The following is a 15,737-nucleotide window of genomic DNA, read 5'->3' as shown; positions in this document are numbered from 1 at the left end:
ACTACAAGGTGCGTTCAGTTCACTTGAACGTTAACTACACTGCGGAACGATTTGGTCGTTTCCCCAAAACGTTCTTGAACAGACTTCGCGGTACGTTTTCTGCCGTTTAGTGTATGGCGAGGTGTAGCCAGAGATATAGAAAGGAGGAGATAGCAATCCAAATTGGAATTGAATGGCGGAACGTGTAACGCCTTACCAAGCAGACTGTCGACCAATTGCGTTCACGTTGTCATGGTGCGTCACGCGGTTACTAAACGAATCGTCACACAATCTCTTCTCAAGTTCCGCGCTCAAAAGTATCTCTGGTGGTGTGGCTTGAAGCAACGACTGACGTATTTAAAGGACAGTGGTCGTGCCGACAGCGTTCCCCAAACCCTTTCCGTTGTTCAACTGGTCGTTCAGTACAGCACCGTTCCGTTCTAGTGAACGTTCCACAACGCAATGAACGCAGCCAAAGATTAGAATTACATTATTTTGACAATAATAATTTCAGACACATGCCATTTTGACCGAATTTTTATTAGTAATTTTAGACAAAAACACAACTCTTTCTGTGTGACTTTTGCAGGCATAAGAACTTTAAAAACATAGGCCTATACTGTAAATACAGTATACAATATCAATTAAATACAGGCAGTCATATTTACATAAAGGGTAACCTCAAATTAGACAAGGTGCTATATTATGGCCTATTTGTTGGTGTATGGTGTTATCAGACCAAATATAAATATAGCAGATACATTTTTAAAGAAAACATGAAAAATAGATGTTTTGATGTTGTAAAAAATAAACACTGCAGAGCATAACAAAAGCTGACTCTCACACATCAGCATACTGATTATAAGAACTCTTAAATGTAATTGTAATCATCTTAGTTCATCCATGTAAATGTTTCCCCTCCATTTGTGTAAAACCAGCTGCTGCAGTATCTGAACTGCATGCACTTACCTGTAGTGGTCTTCTCAAACTAAACTTGGCCATCAAATGTCAAATAGCATGCAACTCTCATATCTATATTCATTTTCTACACAACAGTGTGTTGTCACACTTTGTGATTCATTAGACTACTTCTGTGGTGTTCTCATGAAAATAAGGAAATGGCCTACTATGAATGAACCTTTGAGCTTTTTTTACTACCAAGATCAATCTCAAAACAAAACAAATATTTGAATTTGATCCAAATGAGGTGCATCAGACTAAATTTGGCTCATATTAAACTTATCCCAGAACACTTGTACAGCTCTGCAGGGTCTCAGTGTTAGGGCTGGACATTTCTCAGGACAGAGTGAATAGGAGCAAATCGGTCACATCGACCAAATAGCTCATAAAACCGAGGAAACATGAACAAACGCGTCAAACTGCCGAAAAGGAAGAAAAAAAAGAGTGACATTTGCTCCAGTGAAAGCTCATTGAACATGGTTAAGGCTTTATGTTTGCACAACGTATAACGTTTTCAATTTCATTTAGAAAACCATCACCCGCTCTTTGCTGAGTATGTCTCTTACATGTTACAAAGTACAAAAATAATAAAAGCGTGACTGTAAAAAGTAGCTGCCAAATATCGTAAGGATAACAATGCCACCGCTCAATATATTCTTTACACTTCAGGTGGTGGTTAAGTCAAAGACAAGGTTAAGATTTAATGGAAAAGCTGTTGGGTGTATGGGGAGGGAATTGTTCTTTGGTCTGGTTTTTGTTCTGTTCCTTTCTTCACCATTAACCTTCTGAAGTGGATTGGTTGAGCTGAGCTGCTGTTCATTTAATTGTAGTACACAAAACGTGTAAAAAAAAACAACACCTGCAGCTTGTTAATGTGGTCAGACAGAAGAGTGAGAATGAAGAATGAATTTTCAGCACATGCATGCAAAAGTGTCAACGTAGTCTAGACTTTATGAAAAATGTATAATAGAGGTGCTGTGGGTGGACAAAAATATACAAAACAAACACAAAAAAAAGACTGCAAGTGCTTTGTTTTTCTAAAGGTCTGTGGTGTTCTGGACATTTTTGTCTGTACTCTCCATCTGCTTCACACTCGAAGTGCCCTCACAGGCTTGCTTGTGTGTCACTATGTCAATGAGGCAGCCCTCGCCCTCCTCTGCTGGTGTGCTCTGGTCCTCCTCAGCGTCGCTGTCTTCTTCCTCGTCGTCGTCCTCCTCCTCCAGGCTGGAGTCCTCACTGTTGCTCCCACAGGAGCTGGATGTCTCGTCCTCCGAGTTGGAGTACACTTCTGCCCCGTGGAAGATGTAGTGATTTGGTGCTTGGAATAGGTATTGAGAAGCTGGGAGAAAAGACATTGAATTTAGGATGAATTTTACAATATGGAAACACGTTTTGTCGTCATAACATGACGTATTAATCATTAAAAGGGTGTGGAAAAATAATTTCACCACATTTTGCACAAAATCTGAGGTAAATTAACACTTCAAATTTTACTCTCAAGGCGCTTGCTGATAGGACTTCGACTGATTCGACTCATCCAACATCGTCGGCGAACTTCAAGGTTGACATGTTGGTCATTTAATCCAGAGGGTTCTTCCCTTTGCGTGTCCGCTGATGGAGAATCTGAATTCTCCATTCCCTCCTCATTGGGGGACTGAGTCTTTGAACAAGGCTCTTCTGGAGCCTCTGGGACAATCTGCACTTTTGGACTAGGCTCTAATGGCACTGCATCGAATTCAAGAGTGTCTTTCGGACAGGGCTCTGTCGCTACTCTGTTGACTTCCAGGGTGCCCGTGACATTCTGAGTCTTTGGACAGAGTTCTGTTGGTACTCCAACTTCAAGTGTGTCTGAGACAATCTTTGCCTTTGGACAGGGCACCGATGGTACTCCATCGACTTCAGATGTGTCTGTGTCATTCTGCGCCGTCGGACAAGGTTCTGTTGGTACTCTGTCGCCTTCTGGAGTGTCTGTGACCGTATGAGTGTCCATCTCCTCTGAGGCACCGACCGATGAGTCTGTGTGACGGGTCTTCTGTTCTTCTTCTGTTGGCTTACTGTGAGTGGACAAGGCCTCACAAGGTGCCTGCTCTGCAGGTGTCTGTGACCGCGGGGGTTTCTCTGTGATCTCACTGAGTCTTAAGGAGTTGTAGCACAGTTGCTCAAAGTCTCCGCCCAACCGATGGCAGAGCTCGTTAACGATGACGTCACAGTCCCCAAGTAGCTCCACGTCAAAGTTGAGGTGAGGCAGCTGCTCCCGATTAATCAGGACTTGAGGCACTTCATGAGGAATGGAGGCTGGATGGAAAGAGAGTTCACCTGTTACACATGCATGGCTCGAGATCAGGACTAATACTGGTAATAACATGATAACATTGGTAATAGCGTTGCTCATCTTGGGCATCTAAAGAAACCACATTTTATTTTCAACATACTTGGGATGAGAGCCACAGGTCGCACTTTCAGTGAGGACCCAATGACGATAAGGAGGTCCACTTCATCCTTATCCTGCTTCATTGCTCTGTGGAACAGTTCTGGAAGATTCTCTCCGAAGAAGACAATATCTGGCTTCATGATTGCCAGTGGAATATCTGGACACCGTGGACAGTGAGGGACAACCTAGAACAGATATTTGTATTCAATATGAAAACAAAAAAAAATTAATTACAATTCAGCAGACTGGATGCTACTGTACAAGCTAGGCTGATAACTTAAAAATGCCACAAGTCTGTCCAACAGTATACATAAATTCACATATTTGACACTGGTGAATATTAATAGGAACCATTCTTGCTAATACCTGATTAAAAATGTCTTCCCTTACAGCCTCACAGTCAACCTTGTGTTTACAGATGAGACAGGAAGCTGTTGCAAAAGACCCTGAAATACAGAAGTTTGTGGTTAATATTAGACCCAGAACCATAAAACACTTGGAATAGTATTATGTTTGACATAGATTGAGTATACAAAACATTAGGAACACCCTTCCATGACAGACTGACAGGTGAAAGTTATGATCCTTCATTGTAGCTGAAGGGGAGGAGACAGGTTAAAGAAGGACTTTTAAGCCTTGAGAAAATGGAAACTGATTGTGTGTGTGACACCCAAGAGGGTTAATGGGCAAGACAAAATATTTAAGTGCCTTTGAACGGGGTATGGTGGTAGGTGCCAGGCGCACCGGTTTGAGTGTGTCAAGAACTGCAACGCTGCTGGGTTTTTCACACTCAACAGTTTCCCATGTGTATCAAGAATGGTCCACGACCCAAAGAACATCAAGCCAATTTAACAACTGTTGGAAGCATTGTCATCAACCTGGGCCATCATACCATTTGGAACGCTTTCAACACCTTGTAGAGTCCATGCCCTGACAAATTGAGCCTGTTCTGATGGCAAAAAAGGGGGATGCGACTCAATATCAGGAAGGTGTTCCTAATGTTCTGATCAATGTGTATATTACAGTATGTACCATGACACTGGATGATCCTCTGAACCCCAGCCACTTGTTCAAGAGTGTCAATGTTTTGGGTGTAGTTGCGTAGTAGCTTCCCATGCCTGCCCAGCATAGATATGAATTTGTGACAGGGCGAAGGTTGGAACTGTCCAGGATAGATCTCCTACAAGAGAGCAGAGCAATCAAAACCATCTCACATATCAAAACAAGTGATACTTTATAGATAGTAATCATTTAATCAAATATACAGTACCAGTCAGAAGTTTGGACACACCTACTCATTCAAGTTTTTTTTGACTGGTACTAATACACACAAAAAAATACACACATAAAAATACACATATACACACACTCAGGGTCCAGTTTATTAGGTATATCACCCAGTGAGTTACGTGGCCATAGCCAGCTATATAAAGCAGGAAGACAGGCAACTAGGGTTTAGGGTTTACCAAGAATGGTGCGACAAACATCCAGTCAGTGGCAGTCCTGTGGGTGAAAACAACTCGATGAGTGAGGTCGAAGGAGAATGCCAAGAATCGTGGAAGCTAACAGGCGGGTTACAAGCAGGGCAATAACAGCGCAGTACAAGTGGTGTGCAGAACGGCATCTCAGAACGCACAACTCGTCGGTCCTTGTCATGGATGGGCTATTGCAGCAGACGACCACAACGGGTTCCACTCCTATCAGCTAAAAACGAGAAAAAGCGGCTCCAGTGGGCACGCGATCACCAACACTGGATAATTGAGGAGTGGAAAAACATCCCAGTTCCTGTTTTGTAATGCTGATGACAGAATCAGGATTTGGTGTAAGCAGCACGAGTCCACGGCCCCATTTGTTTGGTATACGGTACAAGCTGGTGGTGTAAAGATGTGGGGAATGTTTTCCTGGGCACACGTTAGGTCCCTTGATACCATTTGAGCAATGTTTCCATGCCCCGAAGAAATCAGGCTGTTCTGGAGGCAAAGGGGGGGGGGGGTCCGACCTAGTACTAGATGGATGTACCTAATAAATTGCCACTGTACATATGCACAGTTGAAGTCGGAACGTTACATACACCTTAGCCAAATACATTTCAACTCAGTTTTTCACAATTCCTAACATTTAATCCTAGTAAAAATTCCCTGTCTTTGGTGAGTTAGGAACACCACTTTATTTTAAGAAGGTGAAATGTCAGAATAATAGGAGAGAGAATGATTTATTTCAGCTTTTATTTATTTCATCACATTCCCAGTGGGTCAGAAATACATTAATCTCTAGGAGACAGAACGCGTCTCCTTCCTGAGCGGTATGACGGCTGCAAGGTCCCATGGTGTTTATACTTGCGTACTACTGTTTGTACAGAAGAACGAGGTACCTTCAGGCGTTTGGAAATTGCTCCCAAGGATGAACCAGACTTGTGGAGCTCTACAATTTTTTTTCTGAGGTCTTGGCTGATTTCTTTTGATTTTCCCATGATGTCAAGCAAAGAGGCAGTGAGTTTGAAGGTCGGCCTTGAAATACATTCACAGGTACACCTCCAATTTACTCAAAGGCTATTTGACATATCAGAAGTTTTTAAAGCCATGACATCATTTTCTGGAATTTTCCAAGCAGTTAAAAGGCACAGTCAACTTAGTGTATGTAAACTTCTGACACACTGGAATTGTGATAGTGACTTATAAATGAAATAATCTGTCTGTAAACAATTGTTGTAAAAATGACTTAGATGAACTAACCGACTTTCCCAAAACTATAGTTTGTAAACAAGAAATTTGTGGAGTGGTTGAAAAACGAGTTTTAATGACTCCAACCTAAGTGTATGTAAACTTCAACTGTATGAATATATATATATATATATATATAAAATAACTCAGCAAAAAAAAGAAACATCCTCTCACTGTCAACTGCGTTTACTTTCATCAAACTTAACATGTGTAAATATTTGTATGAACATAAGATTCAACAACAGACAAACTGAACAAGTTCCACAGACATGTGACTAACAGAAATTGAATAGTGTGTGTGTGTGGGGCAAAATCAAAAATAACAGTCAGTATCTGGTGCGGCCACCAGCTGCATTAAGTACTGCAGTGCATCTCCTCCTCATGGACTGCACCAGATTTGCCCGTTCTTGCTGTGAGATGTCACCCCACTCTTCCACCAAGGCACCTGCAAGTTCCCGGACATTTCTGGGGGGAGTGGCCCTAGTCCTCACCCTCCGATCCAACAGGTCCCAGATGTGCTCAATGGGCCTGAGATCTGGGCTCTTCGCTGGCCATGGCAGAACACTGACATTCCTGTCTTGCAGGAAATCACACACAGAACGAGCAGTATGGCTGGTGGCATTGTCATGCTGGAGGGTCATGTCAGGATGAGCCTGCAGGAAGGGTACCACGTGAGGGAGGAGGATGTCTTCCCTGTAACGCACAGCATTGAGATCGCCTGCAATGACAACAAGCTCAATCCGATGATGCTGTGACACACTGCCCCAGACCATGACGGGACCCTCCACCTCAAAATCGATCCCGCTCCAGAGTACAGGCCTCGGTGGAACGCTCATTCCTTTGATGATAAACGCGAATCCGACCATCACCCCTGGTGAGACAATACTGCGACTCGTCAGTGAAGATTACTTTTTACCAGTCCTGTCTGGTCCAGCGACGGTAGGTTTGTGCCCATAGGCAAAGTTGTTGCCGTTGATTTCTGGTGAGGACCTGCATTACAACAGGCCTACAAGCCCTCAGTCCAGCCTCTCTCAGCCTATTGCGGACAGTCTGAGCACTGATGGAGGGATTGTGCGATCCTGGTGTAACTCGGGCAGTTGTTGTTGCCATCCTGTACCTGTCCCGCAGGTATGATGTTCGGATGTACCGATCCTGTGCAGGTGATGTTACACGTGGTCTACCACTGCGAGGACAATCAGCTGTCCATTCTGTCTCCCTGTAGCGCTGTCTTAGTCATCTCACAGTACAGACATTGCAATTTCTTGCCCTGGCCACAGCTGCAGTCCTCATGCCTCCTTGCAGCATGCCTAAGGCACGTTCATGCAGATGAGCAGGGACCCTGGGCATCTTTCTTTTGGTGTTTTTCAGAAACAGTAGAAAGGCCTCTTTAGTGTCCTAAGTCTTCATAACTGTGACCTTAATTTCCTACCGTCTGTAAGTTGTTCGTGTCTTAACGACCCTTCCACAGGTGCATGTTCATTCATTGTTTATGGTTCACTGAACAAGCATGGGAAACAGTGTTTAAACCCTTTACAATGAAGATCTATGAAGTTATTCGGATTTTTACGAATTAAGGTCCTGAAAAAGGGACGTTTCTTTTTTTGCTGAGTTTATATACAACACTTTAAATCCACAAACCTTAGCAAACTTGAAAAAGGGTCTTGGGTCTCTTCTGAAGTACTCTATATCAAACATTGCTTGAGGGTCTGGAAGATCTGGGAAATCTATTGCAAGCCTTGCATAAATGCCATCTCTGGATCGAAAGTCTGGTATTCCACAAGAAACAGACACCTGAGGAAAAACAACAAACCATAAGTCCTAATACGGCAACTGTGAAAGCTATACAAATAGACACAGCAAAACATAATGTAGGATGTCCAATTAAAAACATATTTTTTGACAAATGGCTTAAATATGTAAATTTTTCCAAACCTCATGTCTCTATCATAATCCGTTCAAAATGAAATTTTACCCTTGTACGATGGCCAGAATTAGGGTGACTAAATCAGACCAGAAAAAAAAAATATATATATATATTCTGGAAAATGTCATTGCGCCAGCGAGCTGGATTCTGTGCAAAAATTAAGGCTACTGGCTACCTGACAGGCTCACTTTCCCCATTGAACTTGTCACCATTCTTCTCGAATCCGCAGGACATAAAACAGAGGTAAGATGGATATCGATTGAGACATGACATGTAGTATTTTCATATTTGCCTATACATTTTCCATTAATTAGACATCGGTTTTCCCAAAGATTTCTCACATGAAATGGCAACAGAGCATATAGCAAGCTTTTCACTTTCAAAGCCTTTTACATTTAATTCAGCTCGTGTCATGCAAATTTGCGACCCGCAGAAACAACTTTGAAGACGACGACCACAAAATGTAAAATCTTCAAAAAGTTGTCACGAGAAACCTGCATCACTATGTCAACAGAGCTCGGTACTTATCGGATGTATTAGGTTACGAAATCTAACTTCTGGATATAATGATATGTTTGAGAAAGACCCCACTGACGATTCAGAATATGAATAATCGTATGTCTTGGTAAAATGTATTTTATAACATAAGGAAGTGAAATGTCATCACCAAAGCCTGTTTTCACCCACTCTGGGCAGAGTGGTTGGACACCCTACTTAATGTGTTCCCTGCAATACATACTCCAGCACCAGTAAGCACAAGGATCTTTTTGCTTTCATGGAGTATCCGAACCACGTCCTCCAGGGTGTTTATGTCTTTGCGCTTCTTTCTTTTAGGAGGCTCCGAAATGTTGATGATGATCTGCCACAGCGTCATGTCATCCAAGTCTGGTGGAAGCACAGTCTCTGGAGGAAGCAAGTCTTTCAATATTGTTCTTGGATCGGTCTCTCTCATAATGTGTTGCTGGATAAAACTGTAGGAACCTAATTTTTGGAAGAAAAAAAAACCCAACATCAATACATTTAAATAGCTTAAAACATGTTATTGTATCTTGAACATTACCTGGGTTGCATGCAATTTTGTGTACTAAAACAGGTGTATTAAAAATATGATTTATTTGTCATCTTGTACCTATCTGTGGTTGAGGGGTCCAGTCACTGGAACTTGCATGTGAGGATCTGTCATCATCCTCATTGACACCGTCTGGGGAGGCAAATGCTTTTGGGTTTAAGCTCCTCATTATCAGGGTCAAGACACTCAGGAAGAGGACACGATAGTGGGCAGTGATCGTTTTGTTAATTCATTTAATGAACAGTATCTATTCCGCAAACAACTAATTATGGACTGTATTTTTGCATTCCTTAAAATTTGCAATAAAAACTAAATTGCATAAAATGACTAGCCAAATAGCCAATGTTGATAGTTAGCTAGCTCTCCCGCTAAAGGTAGATTTTTATGACCGGGTGGGTAAAAGCATTTGCTAATAAAGTCGCATATCTTGCGTAATGCACGCAAAGTTTGCTCGTTTCAAACTTCAGGCTGACGTGCTGCTGAGCTACCTAGTAGTAACTTAGTTACAAAGCTAGCCCAATTGGTATCCAACTAGGTGGAGCAATCTAACGTTAACCAGACATGCAACGGTCGAGTGCGCCAAAAAACTTGGCATACTAGCTAGCTAAATTATCCTACCTGCAGGCTCCGCCGTGGGTCCAGACGCCTTGTCTAAATTCACTACACTTTCCTGAGGCTCGAAGACCAGCAGCCCATTGTCTCCGCCTGGTGCTGCTGCTGAGGCCTGTCCTACCGACATCACCGGCTCAAACTCCTTCTCCTCTGGCTGCGCAGAAATCGCCGCCGCCAAACTCTCACCAGCCTCTGGCCCATACGTAACTTGCTTAGTCTGAACAATTTTGAGTCCACATTCTATGGCCATGCTCATTTTGGCCCTTTTTGAATCTGGTTCTTCGTTATTTGAAGTGCTGGAACTGGCTCCAACAAGGATATTCTCCCCGTCCGCCATCTTCAGCTGATAAAGCCGCTGTGTACTGTGGTAAAACATTCTTCCGCGGTCGACAGCTGGTTATTTAAATGGCGAATGTGATTCGCTCTCCACCAGTAGTTGTGGCACAGAGTTTCTAAACCCAGAGGCGCAACATTGCTAGAGTTCCGGGAACTATTGAGAAACAGAACCAACAGACCAGGCAGTGGTTTGGGTTTGGGAAGTCAATGACAGAAGTGAAAAATGTTTCCTTATTTGTTAATTTTCTCGAAATCTAAAGGCACAACCTAGAGTCAATTTTATTGGTCACATACACGTGTTTAGCAAATGCTATTGCGGGTGTAGCGAAATGCTTGTGACCAAGTAGTTGAACATGTTATTACTCCAACGTCGTGAAAGTCACAAACTGACACGTTTTCATTTTCGTTAAAAATAACTTTATATCGAAGGAGTGCGGTTTGAGTTGACGGCCTGTACATGCGCAGTTCGGCGCAAGAGACCGCATTTCGGCGCATGCGCGTAGCTACCCAACGTGGCCATGTGACACCTACAGGCACGTGTGATCGGGGAGAAGCAATTTTTGCCTATCTTTATACTGTACTTACAGTATCTTTGGTTGCGGCGGGAGCGACACTTCAGCACGTCGATGACGTCAACCACAACAAAATGTATCGTGTGCGTATTTATGTTAGCTGTGAAATTGTCATTGATTGATATTAATTGAGCAAATTGCGCATTTTAAAACAACTAAAGCTATTTGCGTTAGCTGGATAATATTGCAATATTCAGTGACATATCGTCGTTCTTCTCTGGTTCTTTAGACTTCTAGCTGTGCCGCGCCGTTAAAATAAAGTCGACCTGAAACGCGCAACACCGCAGCCTTCAGAGCAGTCAGGCTAGCTAAATCAGTTATTTTCTAAGCTTATATAGCTAATATAAATCAGAATGGATGATATTTTAAATTGCAAACCAGAGGACTTGGACGATTATTACGGGTTACTCGGGTGCGATGAGTTATCTTCGGTAAGAGTTTGTTTTCCCACTAGCAATAACGTTAGCTAGCTAGGCTAAATATATTTTACCGACTTGTTGCGATATGGATATCATACTGTGCAGTGAAAGTGGCGTAGCTTGGTATAATTTCATACACCTTTTGTCAAGTGACTGCTATAAGATTTTAATTGTCAGTTCAACCAGCTTTTAAGGCCATGGCAAATGTAACATAATGTATATGGGTGAAACTTTAATGATGTATCTTTGTTTTTAGACAGAACAGATTGCCAATGAATACAGAGTAAGGGCCTTGGCATGTCATCCAGACAAGCACCCTGATAATCCAAGAGCAGGTAATGGATGAATTCTGTGTGATTGTGTCCCTCTTGTGTACTGTGACAGGTGATGATTGTCATGTACAGTCCCTTCAGAAAGTATTCATACCCCTTGACTTATTCAAAATTTCCAAATTGATTAAATGTGTTTTTTTTTTTATCACCCATCTACACACAATACCCCATTGTGAAAACGTTTTTAGACATTTTTGCAAATTTATTGAAAATAAAATACAGAAATATCCAATTTACATAAGTATTCACAACCCCTGAGTCAGCGATTACAGCCGTGAGTCTTTCTGGGTAAGTCTCGAAGAGCTTTCCACACCTGGATTGTGCAATATTTGCCCGTTTTATTATTTTCAAAAATCTTCAAGCTCTGTCAAATTGGTTGTTGATAATTGCTAGACAAACATTTTCAGGTCTAGCCATAGATTTTCAAGTAAATTTAAGTCAAAACTAACTCGGCCTCTCGGGAACATTCACTGTCTTCTTGGTAAGCAGCTCCAGTGTAGATTTGGCCTTGTGTTTAAGGTTATGTCCTGCTGAAGGTTATGTCCTGCTGAAAGGTGAATTCATTTCCCAGTGTCTGGTGGAAACCAGACTGAACCATGTTTTCCTCTAGGATTTTGCCTGTGTTTAGCTCCATTCAGTTTCTATTTTATCCTGGAAAAACTCCCCAGTCCTTAACGATTACAAGCATACCCATAACATGATGCAGCCACCACTATGCTTCAAAATATGGAGAGTGGGGCTCGGTAATGTGTTGTATTGGATTTGCCCCCCCCCCCCCCCAAAGTTAATTGCTTTACCACATTTTTTGCAGTATTACTTTAGTGCCTTGTTGCAAACAGGATGCATGTTTTAGAATATTTTGTACAGGCTTCCTTCTTTTCACTCTGTCATTTTGGATTAACTACAATGTTGTTGATCCATCCTCAGTTTTCTCCTATCACAGCCAATAAAATGTTTTAGAGTCACCATTGGAAATCCCTGAGCGGCTTCCTTCCTCTCTGGCAACTGAGTTAGGAAGGACGCCTCTATCTTTGTAGTGACTGGGTGTATTGATACACCATCCAAGGTGTAATTAATAACTTCACCATGGTCAAAGGGATATTCAATGTATGCTTTTTATTTTTACCCATCTACCAACAGGTGCCCTTCTTAGCGAGGCATTGGAAATCTTTCATGGTCTTTGTGGTTGAATCTGTGTTTTAAATTCACTGCTCGACTGAAGGACCTTACAGATGTATATGTGTGGGGTACAGAGATTAAAAAAAAAAATATATATATTTCACCTTTATTTAACCAGGTAGGCTAGTTGAGAACAAGTTCTCATTTACAACTGTGACCTGGCCAAGATAAAGCAAAGCAGTGCGACACAAACAACAACACAGAGTTACACATGGAATAAACAAACATACAGTCAATAACACAATAGGGGGGGAAAATGAGGTAAGGTAGTTCCCAAGACAGAGACTGTACTGACCACGAGTCACCAGAGATGCCTTCACCAGATGCAGTGCCATCTTCAAGATGAGGTAGTCATTCAAAAATCATGTTAAACACAATTTTTGCACACAGAGTGAGTCCATGCAACTTATTATGTGACTTTTTAAGCACATTTTTACACCTGAACTTATTTAGGCTTGCCATAACAAAGGAGTTGAATACTTATTGACTCGAGACATTTCAGCTTTTCATTTTTGATTAATTTGTAAACATTTCGAAAAACATAATTCCACTTTCACAAAAATCTCAATTAAATCCATTTTAAATGCAAGCTGTAACACAACACAATGTGGAAAAATGTAAGGGGTGTGAATACTTTCTGAAGGCACTGTATAATAAAAATGTTGTCGCAATAATCCTATCCATGCTCATCATGAAGTCCACATTTTGTTGCAGTGGAAGAGTTTCAGAAGTTGCAGGAAGCCAAGGAGGTTTTGTGCAATGAAAAGAGCAGAAGAAACTATGATGTATGGAAAAGAAGTGGAATTACCATACCATTCCATGGCTGGCTAGCCCTTGGCGACTCTGTCAAAACTGTATGTATATTATGAGAATTATAATTATGATCAAACTGAAAACATACATTTTATACACTTTCATTGATTAAATAATGGGGAACTGGTCTGCTTGTTAATACATGTCATAATATTGAGCCAGAATCGCAGCAATACAAAGAGTTGTCAAACTATACACTGCCTAAATGTAATCATGTGACCTATTATGTAACTGAGATAAGCCCATTCAAAAAATGCATCCTGTGTTGAATGCATACATGATATAATGTTAAATGCACGTTGTTCACCTTATACTTTATCTGGTTGTGTTTTTTCATGTTTGGGTACGTTGCTCTCTGTCCTCAGTCAATGCATTGGGCTGTGAGGACCAAAAAGGAGCCCATGCTGGAGAGCTCTAAAGCAACATTCCCGAACAGTTCCCAAGACAGAGACTGTACTGACCAAGAGTCACCAGAGATGCCTTCACCAGATGCAGTGCCATCTTCAAGTGAGCACATAGCCTAGTTTCATAATTTTTCAACGATTTTCATGTTTACGGGTACTTTTGCCAACCTATAGTTAGAAAGAACTAAAATCCAACATGTAATATTGGTTCTTGTAATATACTTATGGGAATATAATGCTTCATATTGAGGCTCTTGAGGTCTAATCTTAATTGATTTAAATGTCTTATTAAATAAATGTTCCTTTTCTTTTTAATCATATTTTTGATGTCCCCATTATCCAGGTGATTACTGCCATCGCCATTTTCGCTGGGCTTCTGACTCCCCATCCAGTCTTCTGCGGAAATTCAGAAATTATGAAATCTAAATGGAAAGATAAAATGATCAGCGTTGTCAATTTCCTCGTGAATAATGTTACCTGTTGGTTCCCATATTCACAATAATTGTATGTAATTGCTAAACTAATTGGCTTTAATAATCTGTCAGGTGTAACCTATTAGACCCTCTAGAAAATGTATAATGAAAATACCCCAGTTTTGCCATGGCCAAGGCTCTAGGGTATGGGGCATATATATTATTTGTATACGGTCTATGGCATGGAGCCTGGAATGGGCCTATTTAGCGGTTTATCAAAATGACCCAATAGATGTCATTATGTGAAGTATAGTATTTTTGTAGTGTTGTATCCTTGTGCATTGTTGCCTTTTTTAATTATGTAAATGCCCTGGATGGTATTTTCACATCTAATAAATGTTATGTATTCAATATGCTGATTTTAGTTTGGCTTCATTTATTATCATATTATTACTTCACAAATATGTGGACAACAAAACGAATGATAAAGTATTGCATGGAAAATGTGAATTTCAAGCATGAACAACTTAAAGCTAAAACCATTAGCAACCAGTAATCATACAACTGTCACTGCTTTGGTGTAGACTCATTACAAGGCCATGAAACATTTGAACTACTCTTAAATATATTAGTCATTTACTAAAATGTTTTGAGCATAGGTTCAGATTAATGGTCATACGGTGACCTTGACGCGCGAAGCACGTTTTTTTGTGTGTTCATGCCAGGGCGTTATCTGTTGAACATTGTCTACTATTAAACGATATACACTGCTCAAAAAAATAAAGGGAACACTTAAACAACACAATGTAACTCCAAGTCAATCACACTTCTGTGAAATCAAACTGTCCACTTAGGAAGCAACACTGATTGACAATAAATTTCACATGCTGTTGTGCAAATGGAATAGACAAAAGGTGGAAATTATAGGCAATTAGCAAGACACCCCCAAAAAAGGAGTGATTCTGCAGGTGGTGACCACAGACCACTTCTCAGTTCCTATGCTTCCTGGCTGATGTTTTGGTCACTTTTGAATGCTGGCGGTGCTCTCACTCTAGTGGTAGCATGAGACGGAGTCTACAACCCACACAAGTGGCTCAGGTAGTGCAGTTCATCCAGGATGGCACATCAATGCGAGCTGTGGCAAAAAGGTTTGCTGTGTCTGTCAGCATAGTGTCCAGAGCATGGAGGCGCTACCAGGAGACAGGCCAGTACATCAGGAGACGTGGAGGAGGCCGTAGGAGGGCAACAACCCAGCAGCAGGACCGCTACCTCCGCCTTTGTGCAAGGAGGTGCACTGCCAGCGCCCTGCAAAATGACCTCCAGCAGGCCACAAATGTGCATGTGTCAGCATATGGTCTCACAAGGGGTCTGAGGATCTCATCTCGGTACCTAATGGCAGTCAGGCTACCTCTGGCGAGCACATGGAGGCCTGTGCGGCCCCACAAAGAAATGCCACCCCACACCATGACTGACCCATCGCCAAACCGGTCATGCTGGAGGATGTTGCAGCAGCAGAACGTTCTCCATGGCGTCTCCAGACTCTGTCACGTCTGTCACATGTGCTCATGTGCTCA

General features: G+C 41.7%; 2 protein-coding genes across 2 annotated transcripts; one reads left to right on the top strand and one right to left on the bottom strand.

Moving 5' to 3' along the window:
- Window positions 1-498: 498 nt before the first annotated feature.
- Window positions 499-10,085, bottom strand: LOC120017513 (NAD-dependent protein deacetylase sirtuin-1-like). The gene is made up of 9 exons (XM_038960315.1): window positions 9,702-10,085; window positions 9,144-9,215; window positions 8,754-8,995; window positions 7,729-7,881; window positions 4,403-4,550; window positions 3,737-3,816; window positions 3,372-3,555; window positions 2,434-3,234; window positions 499-2,278 (listed from the first exon to the last, which is right to left on the bottom strand). Exons 1-9 carry the CDS (start codon window positions 10,069-10,071, stop codon window positions 1,977-1,979), a joined length of 2,352 nt encoding a protein of 783 aa, XP_038816243.1. The 5' UTR covers window positions 10,072-10,085; the 3' UTR covers window positions 499-1,976.
- Window positions 10,086-10,626: 541 nt separating this feature from the next.
- Window positions 10,627-14,582, top strand: dnajc12 (DnaJ (Hsp40) homolog, subfamily C, member 12). The gene is made up of 5 exons (XM_038960847.1): window positions 10,627-11,034; window positions 11,279-11,357; window positions 13,248-13,387; window positions 13,712-13,853; window positions 14,094-14,582. The coding sequence occupies exons 1-5, from the start codon at window positions 10,957-10,959 to the stop codon at window positions 14,174-14,176; spliced, it is 522 nt and encodes a 173-aa protein (XP_038816775.1). The 5' UTR covers window positions 10,627-10,956; the 3' UTR covers window positions 14,177-14,582.
- Window positions 14,583-15,737: the final 1,155 nt, after the last annotated feature.

Source organism: Salvelinus namaycush, chromosome 22 (assembly GCF_016432855.1).
Source record: "Salvelinus namaycush isolate Seneca chromosome 22, SaNama_1.0, whole genome shotgun sequence".
Taxonomy (NCBI): Eukaryota; Metazoa; Chordata; class Actinopteri; order Salmoniformes; family Salmonidae; genus Salvelinus; species Salvelinus namaycush.
Note: the sequence above shows the minus strand (reverse complement) of the source record. Positions and strands in the feature narration are given on the sequence as shown.